The sequence below is a fragment of the Camelus bactrianus genome, chromosome 5, assembly GCF_048773025.1.
Source record: "Camelus bactrianus isolate YW-2024 breed Bactrian camel chromosome 5, ASM4877302v1, whole genome shotgun sequence".
Classification (NCBI taxonomy): Eukaryota; Metazoa; Chordata; class Mammalia; order Artiodactyla; family Camelidae; genus Camelus; species Camelus bactrianus.
In genome coordinates this window covers 99,030,038-99,054,901 of record NC_133543.1, presented here as the reverse complement: position 1 = coordinate 99,054,901, position 24,864 = coordinate 99,030,038, and the positions used below count along the sequence as shown (strand labels likewise).

General features: G+C 50.8%; 1 protein-coding gene across 4 annotated transcripts in view; it reads left to right on the top strand.

The window, feature by feature from the left end:
• Positions 1-24,864, top strand: part of NGEF (neuronal guanine nucleotide exchange factor) — a 101,381-nt gene that overhangs the window by 72,445 nt on the left and 4,072 nt on the right. For all 4 annotated transcript variants that reach the window (XM_045511583.2, XM_045511585.2, XM_045511584.2 and 1 more), the window contains 7 exons: positions 15,035-15,195; positions 16,407-16,559; positions 17,768-17,897; positions 20,632-20,706; positions 22,951-23,040; positions 23,977-24,140; positions 24,598-24,753. In XM_045511583.2, the coding sequence (XP_045367539.1) occupies positions 15,035-15,195; positions 16,407-16,559; positions 17,768-17,897; positions 20,632-20,706; positions 22,951-23,040; positions 23,977-24,140; positions 24,598-24,753 (929 nt within the window). The remainder of the gene's footprint in view (positions 1-15,034; positions 15,196-16,406; positions 16,560-17,767; positions 17,898-20,631; positions 20,707-22,950; positions 23,041-23,976; positions 24,141-24,597; positions 24,754-24,864) is intronic.

The following is a 24,864-nucleotide window of genomic DNA, read 5'->3' as shown; positions in this document are numbered from 1 at the left end:
AAACTTCTTAATTTTTGCTCTATTTTTAAAAACATAGTTAATTTACAATGTTGTGTTAATTTCTGGTGTACAGCAAAGTGATTCAGATATATATATATAAATATACACACACACACATACATATACTTTTTCAGATTCTTTTCCATTTTAGGTTTTTATAAGATACTGAATATAGTTCCCTGTGCTATACAGTAGGTCCTTGTTGTTTGTTTATTTTATATACAGTAGTGTGTATCTGTTAATCACAAGCTTCCAATTTATCCCTTCCCCATCTTCCCCCTTTGGTAACCGTTAGTTTGTTTTCTAATCTGTTAGATGAAAAATCATATCTTGTTTTAACCTACTTGCCCTTGATGACTTGCAAATTGAGCATCTTTTCTTGTACTTATTGGCTGTTTCCATTTCTTTGTCTATGAATTGCCTGTTCTTATCCTTTGCCCTTTTTTTCTATGGGGTTGTTTATGTTTGTCTTCTTGATTGATAGCAGTTTTTTACATATTCTGGATAGTATTTTTTTTATGTTTCAAATGTTTTCTCCCACAGTAAAATGTGGGGGAGATGATACAGCCCAAGGTTATGCATACAGGCACTGGAGCCCAACTGCCTGAGTTTGAATCCCAGATATGCTACTTCTTAGCTGTGTGACCTTGGGCAAGTTTCTTAACCTCTCTGTGCCTCTCCTTCCTTATCTGTAAAATTGAAATGCTCATAGTAACTGCGTCACAGGGGTATTGAGATCAAATGAATTAATACAGATGAAGAGCTGGCAACCAGACTGACACTGATCAAGCACTTAACTTGCCTTCTCCAGTTGTGGTATTTTTTCCGTATAATTCATTTTTATAGAAAATCTCAGTCTTTTTATTTATATAAAACTAATCTTCTGGATGTTGTAGGATTAGGAAAGCCATTCCCAAGAGGTACCCTTTACAGTGAAAAATTAATTATTATAAAATATCCTGAACTGGCAGCCAAATAGAGCAGAGTCCGTCAGAAAGGTGAGCAGACATTGCCCTACGTGCTACCCTGTTTCTGTAGGAGTGGAACACAACAGGGACATAAGGAATCTGAAAAAAATAATGAGGTTTACTAATAAAAATAGTAAAATATTTTTACTAAACTTTGTACCCTCTAAAGCTGCGCTGCCCACTACAGTAGCCTCTGGCCACATGGGGCTGTTGAACACTTAACATGTGGCTAGTGCTAATTGAGATGTGCTGTGTGTCCGATATGCACCGAAGCAAAGAAAAAGAAAGTAAACTATCTTATTAGTGAATTTTCATTACACATTGACATAATATTCTGGACATATTGGACTAAATAAAATATAGCAAAATTTCCCTGTTTCCTATCACCTTTTTTTAATGTGGTTACTAGAAAATCTCAAATTGTGTATGAGACTCCCTTATTTCTGTTGGACAGCACTGCTCTAAAGAGATGCAAAATTTTATTTTCTGGTGTCCATAAATACCACCAAAAAGTGGTCAGACATAAAGCCATAAGTAAAAGCTCGATAGATATTTATGAAAATTGTATAGGCTGTAATCTCTCACCACAATGCAGCAAGACAAGAAAACAAATTGAAACAATGCCAAAACCTCAAATCAGAAATGTTTAAAAGTGTTCCTAACTTTTGAGATAGGAAAGTCAATTTTATAATTACAGATTATTTCAAAGACAATGAGGAGGATGCTACGTCTAAAAACATACGGAACGCTGCCACAGCTGCCTTTGGAGAAAAATTCACAGCCTAGCACGCGTTAATTATTAAATAAGGAATAAATACAAAGTTAAATGAATTAAGATGTCAGCTTGAGACATTAGGGGAAACACACATTCAACCACACTCGTAAAGAAAGCAGACAGGGTCAAGATCCAAAAGCTACCATGTAAAAGTCTTGGTGAGAGGAATGATTTTCTAGGAAATACATAAGCTCCAAAAATTGACTCAAAATCAAAAACCCACCAAAATATACCATCTGCAAAAGAGATGTTGCACCCAAATGACTGAGTTGTGCCAAATGGTCAAAGCACAGAGGAGTCCAGTGCTGCTTCCAGTAGCCCGGAAACACTGCTGGTCTGGCAGAGCTTTCTGTCATGTTGGAAACATTCTATATCCAGTAGTCACTAGTCACATGTGGCTGCTGAGCAGTTGACAAGTGGTGAGTGCACTTGAGGAACTGAACGTTCAATTCTACTCAGTACAGATGAATTTAAATCAAACCACATGTTGCTAACGTATTGGTGAGTGCAAGTCTAGAGCAGGGATTGTCAGACTTTCTCTTAAAGGACCAGACAGTAAATATTTCAGGCTTTGTGGACCACACAGCCTCCTTCACGACCACACAGCTCTCCATTGTAATGTCACAGCAGCAGACAGACAACGTGTGAAGGAACAGACAGGACTATGTTTCAATGAAATGTTACACAGTTATATGTGGCCAGCCCCAGGCTGTAGTTTGCTGACCCCTAGTCTTAAGACAGAAAAGAAGGAAACATACAAATTATTTGAAGGTAACATTATATTAGTAACCAAATCTGATCATTAGAGCACATACACATGAAAACAAAATCCATAATTACAGATAAAGCCTTCAACACTCTGCTCTCGGTAATCGGTAGAGCTAGGAGACATAAAATGTAAGAGAATGTAAGAAGTGAATGCCATCAACCAAGTGGAACTAATTAACGTTTATAAAGCACTCCACTCAACAGTAGCAGAATACACATTTTTTTCAAGTGCACATGGAACATTCGCCAAGGTAGACCATGCCACACTTCAACAAATTGAAAAGAATTTAAATCATACAAAGTATGACCTGACCATAATAGAATTAAACCAGAAATCAATGACATAAAGGTAACAGGAAATCTCTAAGCACTTGAAAATCAAGCAGCACATTTCTGTGTAATCTCTGAGTTAAAGAGGAAGTCTCTAGGGAAGTTAGAAATAAACTGCCCTATTCACAGATGATATGACTGTCTACGTAGAAAATCTCAAGGAACCTACAGAAACAAAATTCTTAGCACTGATAATAATACTCACCAGCTAAAAAAAACCTTAAAATACAAGACTCAGTGCTGGTATGGATGTGGAACAGCTGGAGCTCCTATGCATTGCTGATGGGGTTACAAAATGGCACAGCCGCTCTGGAGAATTGTTGGCAGTATCTCATAGAATAAGACGTACACTTACCGACAGCCCAGCAAGCCCAACCCTGGGTATTTACCTGGAGCGGCATCTCCACAGCAACACGACTGATATTTGGGGCTGGATCGTTCTTTGTTGTGGGGGGCTCTCCTGGAGACAAAGTTTAGCAGCATCCCTGGCCTCTGCAGTCAGATGCCTGTAGCACCCCTACCTCCAGTTGTGATAACCAAAAATGTCTCTAGACTAGCTGAATGTCCCCCAGGGAGCAAAAATAATTCCTGGTTGAGAACCACAGCTCTAGAGAAACCAAAACCTATGTTCACGCAGAAACCTGTACGTGAATGTTTATAGTAGCTCCATTCCTAATTGCCAAAAACTGGTAACAACCCAAGAGTCTTTTAACAGAGAGATGGATAAACGAATGCTGGAACACCCATACAATGGCATACGACTTAGTGATAAAAAGAAATGAGTTACTGATACACACAACTCAGATGAATCTCAGAAAAGTTTTGCTGACTGAAAGAAGTCAGAAAGGTTACATAGTGTGTGGTTCCACTTATATGACATTCTGAATGTGACAAAGCTATAGTGACAGAGAACTGATCAGCGATTGCCAGAGGTGCGGGGGTGGGGGGAGGGGACCCTGGCACAGGAATGGGATAGCACAAGGTTTTTGGAGTGATGGTGCTGTTGTGAATCCTGGTTGTAGTGTTGGTTACGGGGATCTTTACATGTGTCAAAATTCATAGAACTGTACACTCCCCAAAAGGTCAATTTCACTGTGTGTTGTAATTTTTTTTTTTTAACTTTTTTTGGCAGGGAACTAGGTTTATTTATTTTCAGGGGAGGTACTGGGAATTGAACCCAGGACCTTGTGCATGCTAAGCATGTGCTCTACCCCTTGAGCTATACCCTCCCCACTGCTCACTGTGTGTTAATTTAAAACCGAAACATTGTAAAAAGAGTTAGATGTCTTCATTTTGTTAAGTACTTCCCCCCCCACCCCAGAAAATAAAACAGATCTGTCTCACTGTGAATTAAGGCAAAATTTTACATAAAACTTAAGAAAATGGGATCTGGAGATACATTAAAAGAATAACATTGAGCACATAAACTAATGCAAACATGGTATAATGTATGGAGCCAAAATTTATCCAATTAATAGATCAGAGGAGAAAAATACCCTGATCTTCAAAGAGGTTGACAAGAGAAGTAGTACCTCCATTTCCATCAAAACAAAATTCAGAAGGAGATGTTCTGAAATGTATAAAGACTAGCTCAGATCTATAACCAACATCTTACTTGATGAAGGATTGTTGGAGGCAATAAAGACAAGACAGTGATGCTTTCTAATGCTTGAGGTTGCTCTGGGACCTCTGGCCAGCGCACCGAGACAAGGAAAGGAATGAGATAAAGCTATAAAGAAGGAAAGTCAAAACCACCCCTAGCTGCCAGCGACAGTTGCCTACTTAAAAATCCTGAGGGAGTGAAAATACTGGATCTAATAAGGCAGTTCAAGGAAGTGGTGGATTATAAAATAAACATGCGGAAATTAGTTGGCTTTCTGCACATGAGCAAAACCCAGATTTCCACTAGTGAGAAAGCTCTATCAATATGAACATTTGAGCACCATAAGGAAAAACAGGCAAGACAATTCTCATAGAAAAAGTGGCCCATGATTAAATGAAAAAAGGAAAAATATGAAAATCAAACTCCCTGGTATCAAAGAAGTACAAATTCAAGCAACACTGAGGCACCGGCATTTCAAAATGGCAGAGACTTTTAAATAAAAATATATTTAAATCCTAGTGTTGGGGGGATTTTGAAATGAGTACTCCCCAGTGCAGGCGATGGGAAGAGTGTAGCAGTATTTGTATCAAAACCCTTTTACCAGAATATGTACACTGTCTAGTGTTTCTGTTTCTAGGAATTTATCTTGAAAAGTCATCAGAAACGTGCACAAGTATTTCTTAGGATGTCCATTCAAGCAAAAATTAGGGAAAGGATGGAGGAAGAATTCTAAATGCCCAATAGTAGGGAATTACCTAGTAAGGCAGTGTACAGCTGGACAAGGACACAAATACTGAAAAACATCCTTTCAAAAAATGAAATAGGTGAATAATCATGATATATTACATTTTTAAAGGGCAGGAGAGAATATTATGTGTGTAGGAGAGTGTGCATAGAAAATAAAGATATTTAATAAATCACATTTTTGTCATTTCCAATGGATCAGATCAAGGTATCTAGTAAACTGGGATGACCTAACCATAAATGCCGTCATGTGCAGGAGTGAGTAACACAAGCACATGACTTCAGTGCATCTCGCTCTGAGTCTTTGTAAACTGACTTTTCATACTTATTTTAAAGAGCTTCATGTGAGTTTCTGTTTTGTTAATATCTGGCAATGGGCACAAGGCTGAGATCTTCAGATTTTATGTTCCAAATCAGTGACTTCCCTACTGGATCATCTTTTCACTTATTCTTTCTTTAGCTACAAAAGCAGCAGGTCCCAAAGAACGACTGTTCACACGAGGAAAATACCCCTGTGTGATGGCCTTTTGGTTGGCCTCAGTCTTAATCAGTCACTGAAGAATCAGGATTCAAGAGCAGAATTGTATGTTTCCTCCTCCTTTTTAAAGTGAAAATTAGGCAGCTGAAACTGGAAAGTGTTATCTTAGAGGTTATGTAGGCTTTTCTTGGTTTACTTTTTATTTTTTAACTTATTCTGAAACTCTTGGTTCCCACCCTCCTGTCTGGAATGGTTTTTGAATTACCATTTGAGAACACAATGGTTGGAGGAAATAACTAGACAGATATTCAAATTACAAAGTTAGGAAGGAGGGAGCTGAGAAAGAGTCGGGTGTTCACTTGGGGGGTGGGGACAGTCACTCCTGGCGACAAAGCACCAGGCAGTCAGTACTGGATTCACACCACACTGGACACCAGTGTCACGAGACATAAAGGACAACCTGGAGGTACTGTCCCTGGAGTGTCGCTTCTGTGGCTGGCATGGGTTGTGTCCCCAGATCAGATAGAGAAAGACATGCTCCCCATGGTCCCTGATCTTGCTGAGCGGGGTGTGCAGAGCTCAAAAAGAGAGCAGCAGATGGTATTTTGAGTATCTCCACGGAAACAGGGATACACGTACCTTCCCGGGGGGTGACCCGCCCAGGCTGGCACTGGTGACTGCCCCTCCCCAGCATGCCTGCACAGGCCCTCCTGCCTCATCCTGCTGGGAACCGGGAGGGAGGGGACTTCCCAGGTTGCTAGCACGTTTTGGTATAACGCAGTCTGATTCTGCACAGCCTCTGAGTTCAGAGTTGTATTTTTGTAGCTTTTCAACTTGTTTTCACAACTTAGAACTTAAATGTACTTTCCTTTTTTTTTTCCAAAAGAAAACTGTCCATTTTAGAAGGAAATTACTTACGGTTTTTAAAATGATGTACCTCTATCAGAAAATTGTTGTGATTGTTATTTTATTTACCAAGCTTCATTGAATCATATATTTGTCTCTTTAGGATAAATCCTAACAATTCAGCACATGAGTCCCATATTGGGGAGGGGCAGGGATCTTTGCCCCATGCTTTAAGGTGAACCATAGCCGTCACCCAGAACATCGGATCTCTCCTGTTGTGTTTGATTTAGAAAGCAAGCACTTGTACCTATTTTAACAGGGTGACAGTGTTAGCATTTATCATTTTAAAAATAGATTATCGAATAAATAATTTGCACCTCATAAAATTCAGAGAAAACAGAATTACAGAGGAAAAAGTTCTTCCAACCCCGACGTTACTTGAGAAAACGTGATAATTGGCTTGTGATGTGTGTGAGCTTGCTAACGCTGGGGTTTGGGCAGCTCAGAGGGAGCATACTGAGCCCCAGTGCCTGCATGCCAACTCACATTTAATATTTGGCTCCTAGTCTCACAGCAACCTCAGGAGTAGCTGTCATGACCCATGTGATGCCAAGGCCCCCGGGGAGTCCCTGAGTCCCAGCCCTCCTTGCATTCCCCGCACAGACAGGAGACCACACTGAGGCAGGTCGGGGCATGGGCTCTGGACTCCAACTTCATCATCATTTTTTGTGGAAGAAAGAGATGCTCTAGGGGCTGCTTCTTAACTAAAAGCCTTTTTGGAGTCACTTCTGTGCCTGTGTGTACAAACCACCCCCCTTCAGCCTCAGAAGCAAGGAGAGCGCTGTGCTGAACAGTCAGACCACACAGGAAGCAAGACCTGGCAGAACGAGGATGCAGGTCCACCCCAGGGTGGGGGTGGTGATGCTGGCTACAGTAGGACTCTGAAGGCCCAAAGCAGAGAGCAGATGTGGCCTCTGATGGAGGACACCCTGCCGGCTCCTGCTGACACCCCCAAGGAGGTTGGGGGTAGCTCACCTGAGCAGCCAGGGCAGCTTCAGGCCCCCAGGGGCCTCTGGCAGGTCTTTGGGTCTGTGGGCTGCACAGGGGCTGAGCATCTTGAGCACAAGGCTCAGCCATCAGCCAACCAAGTTGGTCAAAATTCCCACCAGCGTGTGGGGAGAGGGTGGGCACGGAGTCTGAACTGTGGGGTCTGACTCAGGGTGTCAAAGGCTGATGCCCCACAGCCTCTAAGGCAACCTGAGCCCAAGGAGGGATGCCCCACCCCTCGGCATTCTGCCCAGCTTTCTCCCCCACCCTCCAGGCAAAAGCAAACAAACCAACAGTGAAGTCAGGCATCGGGCACAGGCCCTAATGCTCAGGACTCGGGGTGAGAAGCATGAAAGAACGGTATACTTGGGGGCTTTGGGGCTGGGGGCTTCCAGCCCTGGTGCCAGGGCTCCTCAGACTCTGCCATGCTTCAGAATGACCTGGACCTCTTGTTAAGGGACAGGTTATGCAGGGTCTGAGAAGGGGCCTGGGAATCGGCATTTTCGTTGACACCTGCGGTCTCAGAACCAGGCTGAGAAGTGTTGGGTTTTTCCCCTTTTTTTTCCTGGCTAATTCTTACTGGTTCTTTGACTCTGACAGCCCCTTCCAGAAGCCTTCTCTGGTTGTCTGCCTCTAGTGGCTCTGGGCACCTATTTGTGGAGAGAGCTGGAGAGGGCAGGACAGCACCCTGGACCCTAGATCCTTCAGTGGTTGTGGTCTCCTGAGCCGGCGAGCTCCCAGGGGCAGGGATCAGGTCTTGGTCATCTCGGGATCCCCAGTTCCCATGGTCCCCAGCTCTTAGTAGGTGCTCAGTAAATATTTGGAGCACTGGGTTTCCTGGATGCTGTCCCAGGGGCCAGGCCTTTCAGGAAGCCATCTGGTAAAGGAGATGGGACATTGCACATCCAGGCCAGCAGAAGCCACGAAAGGAGGATGAACAACAGGCAGAGCTAACAGTGTCCTTGCAAAGAGACGCAGACAGCCCAGAGGAGGAGAGGTCTGGGAGCTGAGCCTTTGGGTGGAGGGTGTGAGTTGTGGGCACAGCTCACCCACCTAAATGACCGGTCAACCCGACGCCAGGCTTGGTTCACATCTGAGTGCTAGTTTAGAGGCTTTCCCTTAACAAACTTATTATCAAGCATCTACTTGAAAGCACCACGTAAAGCAGAAAAGATGATAAAGAGCCTGGAAAGAGCCGATAATCTAGGGTGGGAAGGAGGGAACTTCTGTATAAATAATAATAGCAGACCAGCCTGTGAGGGGGTGGGCACTGGCCTGGCGCCGTCGCCGCCTGCAGGCTCACGGGGAAGCCGGGCGTTTGTGTGGGAAGGCGTCTCTAGCAGAGCGGTCATGGCTGGAGCCCTGGAGTCGGAAGGATGGGGCTCGAACCTTGGTTTTGCCATTTACAGGCCATGTGGCCTTGGCACCCTCATCCAGACAGTGGGGACAGTTGGGCGACCTCCCTCCACGGTGGTGGTGAGGACCGAGGGAAGTGACACGCCAGAAGCACTCAGCATTATGCAGTCACGGGTTAGGAGGTGGACATATGGCAGCTCTTACTGTTATTTGCTGCTGGTGTCATTTATCTCTGATCACTTGCATAGACGCAGTGGAGGGAGCAGGACGTTTGCGGCCACTGTTTACCAGTGAAATGCCCCACTCATCCATGTGTCTCCGGCACGGAGGTCGTGACTAAGAGAGAAACATAGGTTTCCTGGATTTGGAGACTGAGTGATGCCCGACCTGGCCAAAGGGCATCAGGGAGTGGTCAGCAGTTCTTGGAAAACAGCCTTTTTCTCCACAGTGTGATTTTCTGGAAGCAGCACATGCTGTTTTACAGAATGCTGGTGAATAGTCATCATTCTGGTCCGGACCCCCCCAGTGGTGTGGGGGGCCTAGGCAGAGAACATCTCCTTTCTCTGGACTCTGGTCCAGACTCATTCACAGCAATTTGAAATAATGTCCGACTTTGCCCTGTTCCTTGAGAGGTGTGTGTCCTGTGTCGGGAGGGGCCTCGCGCCCTCACCCTCCAGTCCACGATCTGGTCGGATGAAGGGTGAAGCCGGCCTGGACTGAATGTCCAGCCCAGAGGACAGAGAGGGACAGAGTTCTTGGAGCTGGATGGGAAAGCAGGCAGTACCTTAGCCAGCTTGGGCAGAATACCTCTGACCGCTGGCTAAACCACAGACATTTATTTCTCACAGCTCTGGGGGCTGGAAGTCCGAGATCCAGGTGCCTAGGGGTCGGTTTCCGGTAAGGCCTCACTCCTCGGTTTGCAGGTGGCTGCCTTCTTGCTGTGTCCTCACATGGCCTTTCCTCTGAGCATGTGTGTCCCTGGTGTCTCTTCCTCTTCTTGTGAGAACACCAGTCATGTTGAATTAGGGCCCCACCCTTATGAGCTCATCACCTGTATTTACCTCTTCAAAGGCCCATCTCCAAATGCAGCCACGTTGAGAATTAGGACTTCAGTATATGAATCTGGGGGACACAGTTCAGTCCACAACAGGTGGGAAGACACAGGCTTCCTGAGAAGACTCATTCATTCACTCACATGGGAGCCCAGACCTGGCCACAGCAGACAGTCCGACCTGGGCAGAGCCTGGGATGTGGGCAGAGGTGAAGGGGCCCCACAGGACCCTTAGGGTAAAGGGATGCTTTTGCTTCCTGGCCCTGCAATGACACAGCAGACGGCAGCAGCAGCAGAGAAGGGAGGTGGTGGGGTGGTGTCCATCCTCAGTCAGCTCACCTTTGTCTCCGACCCCCACAGAGGCCACCCTGGTGACTTAGCCCACACAACAGCATCGTAATAAAGGTTATGGCACCAAAGACAACTGGGAATCATTAACATGAGGTCAGGGGAAGCTGAAAACAATCCAAATCAGGATAGGGTCCCTGGAGAATCCTGAGCTGTAAGAAGGGGACGGAGCAGGTAGAGAGCAAGGCAGAGGACCGGGCAGCCTCAAGCTTAGCTAATGCTGTAAGGAGGAAGGACCAACCCCAATGGGGACCTCAGGTGGGACATAGAGGCAGATGGACTGAGCTTGCCTGGCTGGACAGTGAGGACCCACGTCGGACAAAAAGACAGCACAGGAAAGTATGGATCAGGAAACTGAGCTCTTAACAAACAGCGCTCCTTGTGTTTAGGGGCCTTTCCTTCACTTTTCTTGATCAGAAGCAGGTTGCTTTTTCCTCCAGACTTTTCTCAGTATCTTCCTCTTTCATCCCTTTTCCAGTGGGTCAGGGGCCTGCTCTTGTTTCTTCAATTGCATTGCTCAGCCAGGGTGGTCCAGGTGGGCCTGACTCTCCGGCCCCAAGGCCGCGTGAGGTCAATGAAGGCAAATGGCACTGAGGCCTGGGCTATATCAGGGGAGGGGCCTGGGCTCTGTGTGTCTGTGGGCCGACTTCCGTTCAGCAGGGTGTGGTGCTGGCCTGGGGTCTGCAGGCTCAGAAACCTCTAGTCTCCCCCGTGGAGGGGGAGGTACTCACCGACCAAAGCTGAACCTCTCAGCTTATCTGAGACTCTGCGGTGATGGTCCCGGCTGGAACTCCAGTAATTTCTCTGATATGTTCTTTCCTTTCCTTGGAGAAAAATCTAAATTTACTGAGAAAAATATGATCCAGTTTTTAACCAAGCCTGTGGGAAGCCGGGCTTGGCTTCTCATCCGCAGGCCAGCTGGGGAGGCGGTGAGAGCACGTTGGAGCCCAGGAGAGGCACGCAGCCCATGGGGACTCTGGGACGCAAGTGTGGTTCTGGCCCACATGGGGTGGACCTCTGCTGTATCCCCATATGGCCCCTCTAGTGGCCTGGCTACCAGCCCCCTCCCAGCTGCAGCAGGTGCCCATATCCCTTCTCCGCACAGGCCGTACTTTGGGACTGAGACTCGGTGTCACCTCCTGGTACAGGCCCTCCTGATCTCTCTGGCTGGAGCCCCCTCCGTGAGGCACTAGAGGTCCCGTAAAGGCAACGCCTGGACGTCAGATGTCGGATGGATAGTGACCCCAGACGTCAGTCGGCCTGGTGCTTTGAGCTGGGCCAGCTCCAGGCTGGGCCTTTCCTCTGTGCACTGTTGTCCTCATTCTGCACGTGTGGAAACTGAGGCTTAGCGGGATGAAGTGCTTCTCACCCGTGGCAGTGGTCTGGCTAACTCCAAGGCCAAAGCCTTGACCACTCAGCTGCTCCGCCGCCCATTGGTGGACGCCAGGCCCAGCACAGCTACAAAACTACCTGGGACTGGCCCCTGAAAGAAACGTCCAGAGTTAACCAGATCTTTCCCTTTGCAGAGAACCCAGGTGGGAGTTGGGCTTGGTAGTAGCGGGGGTGGAAAAAACCAGGAAGCGTTAAGGTGATTGCTGGCAGATACCAAGCGGAAGAATCAAGCCCTCAGCACTGTTGGGAGACTAAGCTGTGATTCATAAAATTCAGGCCAGTCTAACTGAGCTCCCCAAGGACATCAGTCCCATGTGAGCCCCGCAGCCTGACGGCGGGCAAGGAGGGGCCTGAGCCAGCCCGGCCGGCTGCAGAGCAGCAGCTGGTTTTATGAAGGAGAGGTCCTCTGTAGAAAGTAACTCGCACACACCTCTTTCCAGCTGATTGGATGCATTTTACTGCTGTCTGTTCTGTCTTCGCTCCCCTGGGATAGACGCTCCCGGGGCGGCAGGAGCTTACTGTGTTCATGGAGCATGCCGGGGCCCAGAGCAGTGCTCGCGAATGGTGGTGGCAGACAGACGGACGGATGCGTGGATGACTGGGCAGGGCCTGCATCACTGTCAGCTCCACATGCCTTGCAGAGGCTTGAATGACTGAGACTAAAAATAATATTGATGAGGAAAAGACAACTGTATTGATGTGACAGATAATTTGATGTATATAATGAAGGCAAACACCCTGGAAAACCAAACTCCACAGATGACTAATCGCCTATAAATGGAGAGAGGGGGTGAGTTCATGGTGAATGGATACCAGCCAGTACCAATTAGCAGTGATTCAGGCCCAACACCCGCTGCGTGTCAGAGACCGAGAGGCCCGCCTGCCTCTGCCCCGCGGCCCCCGACCCCTCGCCCTCCCAGAGGTCAGGACGGTGATGCTGTCAGCCCGGGGCTCTGTGTGGCTTCCCCCGTGTGATCCCAGGAGTCCCTCACATCGTTCAGGGAAGCAGGGTTTGACAGACATGCCTTTATCTGTGGGGCTGCATCCTGAGCATGGTGATTTTTTCTCTCCCTTGGTATCTGCAACACTCATCCTTCTCAGTTTGGGTTTTTTTTCTTTTTTTAAGCTATATTTTGCTTAGAACTTGCAAGCTGTAATAGCTTGACACTTTCTTAAGAAATTTAAATTTAGTGTCAGGAAAGTGATTTGTTTTCAGCATCTGTAACAGGTGCTTCCAGGAAACTTCCTGCTGGGCATAGTTGCAGCCTTGCCAGGCAGAGCTTGGGTGGACGTCAGCAGAACAGAGGGTGGGGCCTTCAGCGCGGGGCCTCCACTCTGCCGTGAGTGAGGCCAGCGTGATGGGCTTCATGTGGTTTTGAATCTTTAAGCAGACCAAGCATCTGTGACCTGGGGACAGTTACAAAAGGGCTATGGGCTTCTTTCAGCGCCTCATCTCATTGTCACTGTCCTGAGTGAGGCACGGACACTAGGGGGCCGGGTGGGCGCCCCTGCGGCTAGTACCCCCTGGCCTGTGATTGGTGGGCCACCCTGCGGTGATGTCTGTGTGAGCTTTCTCACTGGTGCTGGGCAGGTCTGTGCCGTTAAGCATCTGCCTGAGCTGAACTCGACAGGGGTGGGTGGTGGTGGACAGAGCCCAGAACCTGGAAGAACCCAGCGTTGACTCTCTGCTCTTCCATTCTCTGTGGTAACTTTGGAGACATTACTGAACCTCCACATCTGTTTCCTTTTAGTAAAACGGGAACTTCTGTACATCCTTCCTGGGAGGCCTGTGAGGAGGAAATGAGAAAGAGCCTAGTACATTTGGAACACCTATGGGCCCCTCCCTCCCTCTGCCACCCTCCCCTGCCTCCCTCCCTTCCACCCAGCCTTCCTAACCCTTGGAGCTCTAGCTTTCATTGCCAGAGCCTTGAGCCCTGAATCAGGGTTCTGGCCAGTGCGGAGGATGGAGGGCCCCAAAAGGAGTGAAATGCTGGGGGTCTGGGACCCTGGGACCAGGGCCCCCCGCGCTCATCACTGTCTTGTTTCCTGTCCCTCCTCTGCCTCTGTCTGTGTTTGTTTCCTGAGGCTGATGTAACAGGGTAACACAAACTGGGCAGCTCACACAGATGGGACTTTGTCCTCCTGTGGTTGTGGAGGCCAGAGCCTGAAACCAAGGTGGTGGCAGAGCTGCCTCTTCCAGCTTCCGGGGGCTCCAGGCGTTCCTTGGCCTGAGGCAGCAGCATTCCAGCCTCTGCCTCTGTCCTCACGTGTCGTCTCCCCTGTGTTTCCGAGTCACATCCCCCTCTGCCTCTCTCCTGTAAGGACACCTGCCATTGGCTCAGACCCTCCATCCAGGATGGTCTCCTCACCTCGACATCCTTAACTTACATCCACAAAGACCTTTCACCAAATGGGTTCACATTCCCAGGTGCCAGAGATTAGGGCGTGGACACAGCTTTGTGGGGGCACAATTCACCTCAGTACACTGTCCCTTCTGGGCAGCCACGGTGGGACCTGAACCTGCCCTAGGTCGAGAAACAGTGGAGAGAGGTGGGGGAGAGGAAGGTGAGGACGGCCCCAGGGTGGTCCCAGGAAGGGTCACGGGTGTGCCTGGATCTACCACCCATGACACTGGGGAAACGGAGCTCCAGGCAGTTTTGTTGTGTCATCGGCTCAATAACCAGGCAGTGAGCGTGAACAGAATGAAGGTGGCTCCAAAAAGCTTATTACATTATGGATTTCTTTCTCTCTTTCAAAATGAAAATTGCTCCATCGATTACATTGTAAAATCAGACCATGAAAGAAATAATATGTGCTCATTCTTCAATCTTCAGACAATTGAAAGGGTAAAATTAAGAAAAGAGTAAAAGAGTAAAAGGCACCCCAGATTCCACCCCCTGCCGACACCTGTGGTTGACATCATGGCCTGTTTCCCTCCAGACATTTTTCTGGACTTGCAGAAGTGGGGTTCCCTCTACTGCTGACTCTCCCACCCCTTCCACACCAGGAGACAGCTCTGACTCACCCTGAGCAGCTGTCGGGGCCCCGACGGACAGCTAGCCTCTCATGTTTGACCTTGTCCTGTACTTGGACATGAGGCTGTCTCTGGCCTCACTGCTGTGAGCGGGGGCAGCCTTCTCTGTAAGGGTGTGACCACCACAGATGGCAGCGCCGTCCTCCACGCACCCTCACCAGCACAGACCCCAACAGCAGTCTTCTGTCACCTTTACACTTTAACATCTATCTGAGAGCGGGGTGGGGGGGAGCGAGTCCTGGGTGCTGACCACCGGCTCCCTCTTGCCCGCTTTGCCCGGTGTCCCCTCCGCAGGCCATGTTCGAGCTGGTCACTTCGGAGGCCTCCTACTACAAAAGCCTGAACCTGCTGGTGTCCCACTTCGTGGAGAACGAGCGGCTGAAGAAGATCCTGCACCCGTCCGAGGCGCACATCCTCTTCTCCAATGTGCTGGACGTCATGGCCGTCAGCGAGCGGTGAGCCCCCCGCCCCGTCCCCTCTCCTCGCCTGCACGCGGCTGGAGCTGGTGGCTTGAGCCCATTACACTGGCTTCTCTCTCTTGTCTATTTGGAATTTTCTGTAATCAGATAGAAATACATAAACCCAAAGACCTGCCAGCCTCCCAGCAGGGCAGCCAGTCATGTCCCCGTGGACAGGACTGCTGCCTGCAGGTCCCCCTCTGGCAGCACAGGTGCTCTGTGTGCCCCGTCCACGCAGGTGTGGCAGTGGCAGGTGTTACGACGGGGCCTAGAGGTGTCCACGTCAGCTGTTCTTTGTCCTGACAACCGAAGGCCCTGGCTTGGTGCCTGCAGGGCCTGAGACCCTCTGAGGATTTACACTTTCTCTTCTACAGTGGGGTGGTATTTGTAAGACTTTGTGGAAGTGGTGGTTGGAACTGTGCTGATATTTTGCCTAAAGAAGGATAAAATGAGCTTCAGTGGAGGAGGAATGACATCTATTGACTGATTATTGCAAAGAAGAAATGAACTCCAGTCATACTGTTAGCATAAAAGATCCATTTGCCATTTTCACTGTAGGCTGTGGATGTTTACAGCTAAAAGTGCAGAACTCAGTTTTTATGGCTGGTCCAACCCCACCTGTTCAGATGTGAAACGGAGGTGTGACAGCAGCAGCCCCACACCTGCGTGTGACTCCCTCTCCACACTGACACCCCACCTTTCCATTTGCATCCCCACTGCCCAGTGGGCTCAGGAAGGCAAGACTCAGATGAGAGCAGAGTGGCCCCTGAGACCCCTTGCCTCTGTTGCTTCACCCCCATGGGGGGAGGGGTGTCTATTTATTTATATATTTTTTATATTTTATTATGGAAAATCCCCAACGTGCAGAAGTATACACCAGTGTAAGAGCCCATGCTTCAGCATCTAGGTTCACCCACGTCCCCACCTAGCCCCGCTCCCCACAGGATCTTCTGAAGCAAATCCCCATCATCGCTTCACTTCATCTGTAAACACATCAGAATGTATCTAAAAGATGAGGTTTCTCTCTTTTAAAAATACTCCTAATGTTATTATCCACCCAAAAAACTGAACCAGTAATTCCTTGATGTAATGGAATATGCCCCCTCGCTGGGAAATCACCCTCTTGTGTTGGCCAGTTCGGTTTGTTGGATACGTGTCCTGAGTCTCCCCATCCAGCCACCTTTGACCCAAGCCGCTGCCCCCTGCAGGTTTCTTTTGGAGCTGGAGCGCCGGATGGAGGAGAACATCGTCATATCGGATGTATGTGACATCGTGTACCGTTACGCCGCCGACCACTTCTCGGTCTACATCACCTACGTCAGCAACCAGACTTACCAGGAGAGGACCTACAAGCAGCTGCTGTGAGTGGCCGGGCAGCGGGGCCATCGCGCATGCCCCAGTGCGCCCCTGATCCTCTGATGCTGACACTGAGATGTGGTCCCTGGACCTCTGCCTTCCCAGGGTAGCATCCAAACCCGGCATTTTCCAGGGGCTTGGGTATCACTAGAAAAATGTTGACCCTGGGATAGTCAGCCTTGGCGCCCACTGGACTGGTGTGCAGATGGTCGTGCACAGCTCTGTGAGGTTTAGAAAAGGGAGTTTGATGCCAAGAGGAAAGTAGTTTGAACAAGAGACAAAGCAGGGGTGGAGGAGAAGGAGTCTTTTTGGTGGTCCTCCAGCAAAGACCTTGAATTTACTAATCTGCCCCTTTTGTAAACTTTCTTGGGGTTTCTGTTGACAAGATAATTTTTTCATTAACACGCCTCTTGAATCCTTCACACTTTTGTGCCTCATTTCAACAACAGTTTAACTGGCCATATGTTCTTAGCACACTCGGGGCACTAGAGGACTCCCCGAGGAGTGACATCTGAGTGTTACACTTCACTGGGCCTTTCCATCAAGCCATGTAGTTCCTTGTGGACATTTTAAAGTCTGAGCATTCAGGGGGTTCTGGTGTTTTACATCTGGGGTTTGAAATTAGAATTTGAGGGAATTGGATGCCAGTTTTCAGGACAAACCCTGGGAAGACAATCACACAGGAGAGTAGGTCTCCCCCTGTGTGGCTGGTGAGAGCAGACTCTCTGGGCCCGAGTGTGAGTCCTGAGGACGCGCAGCCCAGGGCCCGCGTCTGATCTGCAGCAGTGGTTCCACTGCCGAGCCATCTGCAGGCGAGATATCCCCCCTGGCAGGAGTCGCTCGGTTCCCCCGGCAGCCGTCCCCAGCCCGGGGCCTGCTTCTGTCACTACGTGGGTTTACCTTGCCACCGTTGCCTGCTGGGTAAATCACCAAATTATGCATCTGATTCATAGTCTTGGCCGCATGAGGAATTCTTGCCTTCCCACACACAACGTATTTTGCTAAGTCTTCATGGGCCAGGCATGTGAAGCCACTATTGTTATTTGACTTGTACACGAACAGTTTATTTTCCATTAAAAAAATAAAAGAAGAAATGGACACATTTTCTGTGTCCGTGGGCTGCCTGGTTCCTGTGAGGCTGTGGATGGGGAGGAAGCCCCTCTGATTCACACCTCCTGCGAGCCAGGGACCTACTCTCATGTCGTGTCTCCAGCCAGGAGAAGGCAGCCTTTCGGGAGCTGATCGCACAGCTGGAGCTGGACCCCAAGTGTAGGGGGCTGCCCCTCTCCTCCTTCCTCATCCTGCCTTTCCAGAGGATCACACGCCTCAAACTGTTGGTTCAGGTATGGTACCCGCCTCTCTGCCCCCACGCACACTTCTACTGCAGGCCGTTTCCTTTGGTTGTTCCAGGTCTCTGCTGGCTTTCTCAGAAGTCCATTTGTTCCACAAATCCTAATTAAGCTCCTACTGTATGCCAAGCAGTGAGGGATTCAGCCCCTGCTGCCAAGAAATCGCATTCTGGGAATGAGGGAGACATTGACAAACACACACAACCAGGAAGTGGTCATGGCTGAGGACAGTGAAATGGGGTAGCATGTTCGGGGTGCCTGCCTGCCTACTGCCAGTTGAGGGATCAGGAAAGACTCTTAGATGAGGGACATTTAACCTAGGACTTGGCTGACAGGGAGGAGCCATTCAGCTGACAGGGAACTGCTTATGCAAAGGCCCTGGGGCAGTGTAGTTCATAGATAGGGAGGCCAGTAGTCAGCTGGGGCACATGATGGCCATAAGTGTAGAGATGTGGGCAGAAGCCGATCAGGGGCCTAAGGGGCCAGGTAAGACATTGGATTCTGGCCTCAGTGTGATGGGGAGTCACCCCATCTAGCTGACATTTGTAAGACCTCAAAGCAGCTGCCACATGGAGAGTGCTGGGCAGGAGGGCAGGAGTAGAAATGGGAGAAGGGGTTAGGAAGTGATTCGAGAAAGAAAGGTGGCTTGGCCGGGGTTGGGGTGGGGCGATCTTGGAGGGAAATCAGTGAACTGAGCTATGCACTTGCTGCTGTGCAGTGAGAGGGAAGGAGAAGAATCTTTTGGTTTGAGCAGCTTGGGTGACAGTGCTGTTTTCCGAGGTGGGGAAGATGGGGTTCGCTGTTGGACCAGCTGAGTTTGGGAGGACTCCGAGCAGCTGAATCTCCAAGTTTAGAGTCAAAGGAGGAAGTCAGGGTGGGAGCTCTCGGCACCAAGGTAGCATTTAAGAGAAGAAACCACCAAGGATGGAGAGACGGGGTCCTGACACCCGTCCTGGAACATCATGCCCACAGAGGAATGCTGCAAAGCCCGGGTAGGGTGAGGTTCCTGAAAGGGGGTCTCTAAGAATCAGGCACCAAGCAAGATGGGGTGGAGACCCCTAAATGCCTGCTGCGTGCCAGTGCACAGAGGGGAGCCCTGGCCCACCAGGCAGATGAAGTGGGTGGTGTGGACTGCCTGTGGCTCAGAGCAGGGTGAGCTAAGGTGGTGACCTATGAGCCACAGTTGGGGAAGTCAGAGGTCAGACAGGCAGGAGGCCACAGGCAGCGAGCTCCACGGGAGAAGGGCAGTATCAAAGAGGAGAGGTTGGAGCCTGGGGAGGGAGGGGCTCAGAGGCCTGAGACCCAAGTCAGAGGAAGCAGTGCCCTGGGGTGGGGACAGTAACTTAGCAGAAAAACTGAACGAGGACGTGGCCAAGTCATAGGATGCGGTGAATGAAGGAGGCACACATGAATTTTTTTCAGCCTGGAAACAATGAAACAGAAAACAGTAACATTTCCTAATTATGCAGAAAAATATTTTTAAGAAATTTTATAGGAAAAGAGCATATACTGACATACAAAAATCGGAACTTTTGAATGATGAAAACCAACAAAACTAAGATCAAGACTTTTTTAAAGGACATCTTAATGTCAGGAGAAAAACAGTGGAATAGGGGCAGGGGGCTTGGTTCAGAGGAAGCTTGCTTGGGGGTGAAGGTCGGGCATTCCGGGTAGAACTGCCAGTCACTGCATAGGAGAGGAGAGAGGCTGATCCGGGAGGAAGCCAGCATGGGGGGACGTGTGCACCATCCTCTGCTGGAGGCCACGAGTAGGACCTGAGCAGGCGGTTTCATTCCAATGAGAAAAGGTGGAAGTTGAACCACACTGTTCACTGGGAGGTAGGTTTGGGAGTTGGGGGTTGGTGACCCCACGTTGGGGGAGGGTAAGGAGGGGTTGGAGCTGACCATTTCTCTGGCTCGAGTCAGAGCAGGTAACCACACAGAGGAGGCTGGGGGCTACAGCTCAGGGACGTCCAGAAGCGGGAGGGATCTGGGTCTGGTCTGAAGCTCAGGAGAGAGTGAAAAGGAATGCCCAGCACCCTGGTGTCTAGGTGGTGGGTGTGGCCCTCTGCAGTACTGGGTGGCTGGTGGGGCAGCTGGCGGCGGCGAGGTGGACTGTGCTTAGACTGTGCTCGTTATGGGATGAGAGCAGGTCAGAGACAGGCGCAGTGAGGACTGGGAGGCAGAAGCCATAAAAAGTGTGGAAAGCAATGCAGAAATTGTCATTTATGGGAGAAATTCAGAAAAGTTCAACCATTGGAAAAAAGACATTTTTATCAATAAGACCAGTGTTAAGAAAGCCTTGGGGTCACTGCAACTTGGCTTCAAATGACAGTCCCAGAGGAAAGGGTAGGGAAGCCCCTGGTGCCACTGCAGACACTGAGCCTTGGGGACAGACAGGCCCTGGACTCGTCCCTTCCCTCACTGCTGGACCCTGCCCCCCCTTTGCTTTGGTCTTCGTTGTAAGGAGACTGGGGCTCTGGCTTGGCCCCCTGTGGGAGACTTTGACTGGTGGGTATCATCTTAGAGCAGGGAGAGGCTTGGTCCGATGCTCGGTTCTCCTGGCCTCTGCCCGACCTGGGGGGCTCTTTGTATGAGGACGTTGCAGCAATATGAGGCTGTTTGGATCAGTGCAGCGGGGGGGGGGGGGGGGCACGACTGCAAAGGGGGCGGAGAGGGAGGAATGGCCACACATGATGACACTAAATGCAGACTTCCCCGGTGCTCAGAACATCCTGAAGAGGGTGGAGGAGAGGTCTGAGCGGGAATGCACTGCCTTGGACGCACACAAGGAGCTGGAACTGGTGAGTCGTGCTTCCTCTTCCCCCGTTTCCCGGTAAGCTGGCCGCCTCCTCTAGGCCGCCTTCCCGTCCTGCTCCCTCCTGTGTCGGTGTCTTTGGAAGACGCAAGTTCATTTTAATGTTAGCCTTGGCAATCCAGAGAAGTCATTGGGTCCAAAAAATAAGTCAGGTGGGGCCTGCACAGGGCAGCCCTGTCTTACTCCTCTCCCGGGGCGGTGATGTGCGGGGTGGCCCAGGCCGCAGCTGGGCACTCTTCACCCTTGGACACGTCGGTGGACCCCTCCTACCAACCCAGACTCTGCTGCCACCCACAGGCCCCGGGCTCTCCCATCAGCTGCCTCACTGCAGGCATCTGAGGACCTTGGAGGCCCCACACTTGTCCTCACCTGTTTCCAGTGTCACAAGCCACCGCTGTTCCCTTCTCTGACACCCTCTGCAGCCAGTTCTGGCTCTTCTTTTGCCGTGACGTAGCCCTGCCCTCCCCCCAGACATCTCCCTGGCCCTCGAGCTGCATGTCTCTCATCCCTGCGAGCGGCCCCACCAAGCCCTGGGCTTTTCCTGTCCAAGACCATCTCCGCTCTTGAGCCTCGGGGAGAAGAGCTTCCTCCTGGAAGTTGCGGGCAGAGCAGGGGTTGTACGGGAGGAGGCGATGAATGTGTCTGTTATTACGTGCTCAGCTAATGAGGATCCTTCTGGTCTTAACTGCCCTCAGGGTTTGGCTCCAGGTGTCACTGGAGCCACCAGCCTGCTCTTGGCAGCCATGTGGGGGCCGCTCTGTTGTGCTGGTGACCCCGCGATGGACAAGAGCCTGGTGCTGGGAAGTCCCTTCCACTTAATGTACTGGTGGCAGCAGCTTTAGTAAAAGAACTAGCTTCAGTGGGCATCTGGTGGTGGTTCTAAGCCATGTCAAGCCACAAGGACTTCATAACTCAATGCAGTCACTTCCCCCTGGGCCTGTCCTCATGTCCCTCGCTCAGGCCAGGTGGCCACCAAAATCCGTCTGGCAATTATACCCTTTGACTACTGGGGAAAACGGCACTCCCTTCCCAGCCTCATCGGGGGAAGGCTGGAGCCTCAAGCAGGCTGGTCAGGGAGGGTCCAGCCAGGCTGCATCTTTCAGGGCCCCCTGCCCACCCCTGGAGCCGACATACCTGATCCGATGGGAACTTCGTTTCGGCCCCACTGGGCAGCCGGCCACACTGGCCCCAAGGGGTCTCAGGGCATCTGCAAGTGTTTCCTATTTTCAAGTTTTTTTATGCTTTCATCTCCCTTTCCTTTCCTTGTAAGGAAAGATATACTCTTGCTTCTCATTTACTTTCTTTTAAGACAGGTGGGCTATCCCCCCTAATTTATAAAAGTGATGCTCAATACAAAAAAATTCACAAAGTGTTCGTAAGCAGAAAAAAGATGGTAAAGATCACCAGTTACTGCACTGCTGACGTGCTGGCTCCTGCCCTGCCAGACCCCCTTCCAAACAGACGCCTGCCCACACAATTGTATTTTTTGCTGACAGGGCTCGTGGTTTGTAAGCTGGCTTTGCTCTCCATTTAGTGCATGTAGGATCACTGCACTTTTTCATGATTTCAGAGTACAGGGTTATGTAGACGGGTGAGCATTAGTCACTTCCAGTTGAGGGACACCGAGGTTAATGACAGTTTTTTTGTTCTGAACAACACTGCAGGGAGCGTCCTGGTACACACATCCTAGGGCACTGTCCTCGTTCCTAGATGCTGAGTGCCTGCTGGGTGCCTGGCCCTGCGCTAGACACCCGTGATCCTGTGTCGAGATCGTTTCTTCAGAAGGAATCCCCAGAAGTCCCAGAAAATGTGGTTTCATTGGGCCTTGTGGTACCTGGGCTGCCTGCTGGGAAGGTGGGCGAATCTCTTGCTTTCTTCACACTGTGTAACAGGGCCCAATGCCCAGACCCCAGCCGTTTTTCAGTCTGACCGATGAGAAAGGACATCTGACTGTGGAAATTTGCCCTCTTGGGTGACGTGAGGGGTCGGCATCGCTTTGTGCACTCTCTGGAGTTTACGTTCCAGCGAAGACAAGGTGCTAACTTTCTCCGAGGGAACTGAGAGTCGTAACTGACAGCCTGATGAGGTTTTCCCTCTTGCCTTTATTCCAGAAGGTGCTGGAGAAAGGCGCTCCAGCCCAAGGAGCTGGCCAGTCTCAGCTGCGGGCCACAGGAAGTGGCCTGAGGCAGCTGGCTGCAGATGGCCTGATGTGTCCTCCTTTCTGTCCCAGGTGGTAAAAGCATGCAATGAGGGCGTCAGGAAGATGAGCCGCACGGAGCAGATGATCAGCATTCAGAAGAAGATGGAGTTTAAGATCAAGGTGAGCCCGCGCCCATCCACGTGGCCCCCACCCAGCCTGGCTGGCCTGGAGCATCGGTCACTGGCCAGCCCTCGGAATAGCCACCCTCGGGTCTCAGCACAGTGTCACCTCCACCGAGGCCTTCCCCAGCCCCCGAGCTGAAAGTCCCTGCCTGCCCCCAGTTGCCAGGCCGTCACATTGGCCGAGACTGTCTTCTACAGGATGGTGCAGGGACCTGGGAGCTGCCTGCTCTCATTTCCTGGCTTTGCGACCTTGTACAGTCAGTTCACACAAAAACATGACATAGGCTGTTCCCGGGATTCTTAAATCTGGGTGATTTGAAAATCTGAGAGAAGTTACCAACCTTCTCCCCCAACTTAGCATAAAGCTTTAGACATTAGTGATCCTAAGGGGCCCAAGGTCACGCTGGGTTTGGGAGCCCAGCCCCAGCTGAGGATGCAGGGGTCCAGGCCCCCCACATAGCTCCATCTGCGGACTGAGTGCTGGGTGCCAGGTACCTGCCCTGGAGCCACCGAGTGGGGACCTGCAGGCCTGGCCTCCCCGCCCTGTGCGACTCAGTTCTCGCCTCTCCCCTGTGACCTTGGCCCCTCTGATTCTGCATCACACAGGCTGAGCCTGGTGGGGGTATCACACACACACACACAGAAGCACCCACGTGTACACACTTACTGACAGGTGAGTACAGACCCATACAGGACACGTGGATACACGACAGACAAATAAGCGCACGCCTGCACACGCCAGCACAAACACGCACACCCCTGCCCTTCTCACTGGCCCAGCTCCGCCCATTCCTTGCACCAGCGCCCCAGGAGTTGTGGGCCCCGTGCAGCCCTCACACACCGTGACTCGCGGTTACCCAGTCAGGGCCTGGGGGAGCCTCGGGGGGGCTGGAGGGGCACAGCCGTTCTGACGCCATCCCCCCTGCCCCACCAGTCGGTGCCCATCATCTCCCACTCACGCTGGCTGCTGAAGCAGGGCGAGCTACAGCAGATGTCAGGCCCCAAGACGTCCCGAACCCTGCGGACCAAGAAACTCTTCCGGGAAATTTACCTCTTCCTCTTCAACGACCTGCTGGTGATCTGCCGGCAGATTCCCGGGTGAGTGGCGAGTAGGGGGCGGGGGTCCCCATGGCCTGGTGTGGCGGGCAAGGTGGCAGGATGCAGCTCAGGCTTTGGGTCGGGTTTAAAGGTCCCCTCTGTTCTTGTCCAGCCTGGGGCCTTTGGGCAAGTTTACTGAAACCTCCTAAGCTTCAGTTTCCCCTCCTGTCAAGTGGGAGCTGTGCTCCTAAGGATGGGGGCGCTTAGCTCAATGCCTGACACATAAGGCGTGCTCAGCAGAGCAGCCACTGTGGCGTTGTCGGGGCTGACCCTCTGTCTGCCGTCCACACTGGGGGGGAGGGTTGGGAGAGGGGGGATAGGGGTTCATGTGGGGGCTTCTGGAAGGAGGTGAGAAGTGGCAGCAGTAGGGCCAGTCCCACTGGCCAGGGTTGGGGTCCGGTGGGAGTCCAAGCCTCGCAGGGACTGACACGCCCATCCTGCCTCCCTTGGTGCCCAGAGACAAGTACCAGGTGTTTGACTCGGCCCCACGGGGCCTGCTGCGAGTGGAGGAGCTGGAGGACCAGGGCCAGACGCTGGCCAACGTCTTCATTCTGCGGCTGCTTGAGAACGCGGATGACCGGGAGGCCACCTACATGCTGAAGGCGTCCTCTCAGTGAGTGCCCAGTGCTGCGGGCCCTGCCCGTGACGCCCTCGGCGCCTCCCAGTTACCTGCCCAGGTGGAGCGGGGCTCCAGACTCGGCACACAGCCCGCCCAGTTCCTGTC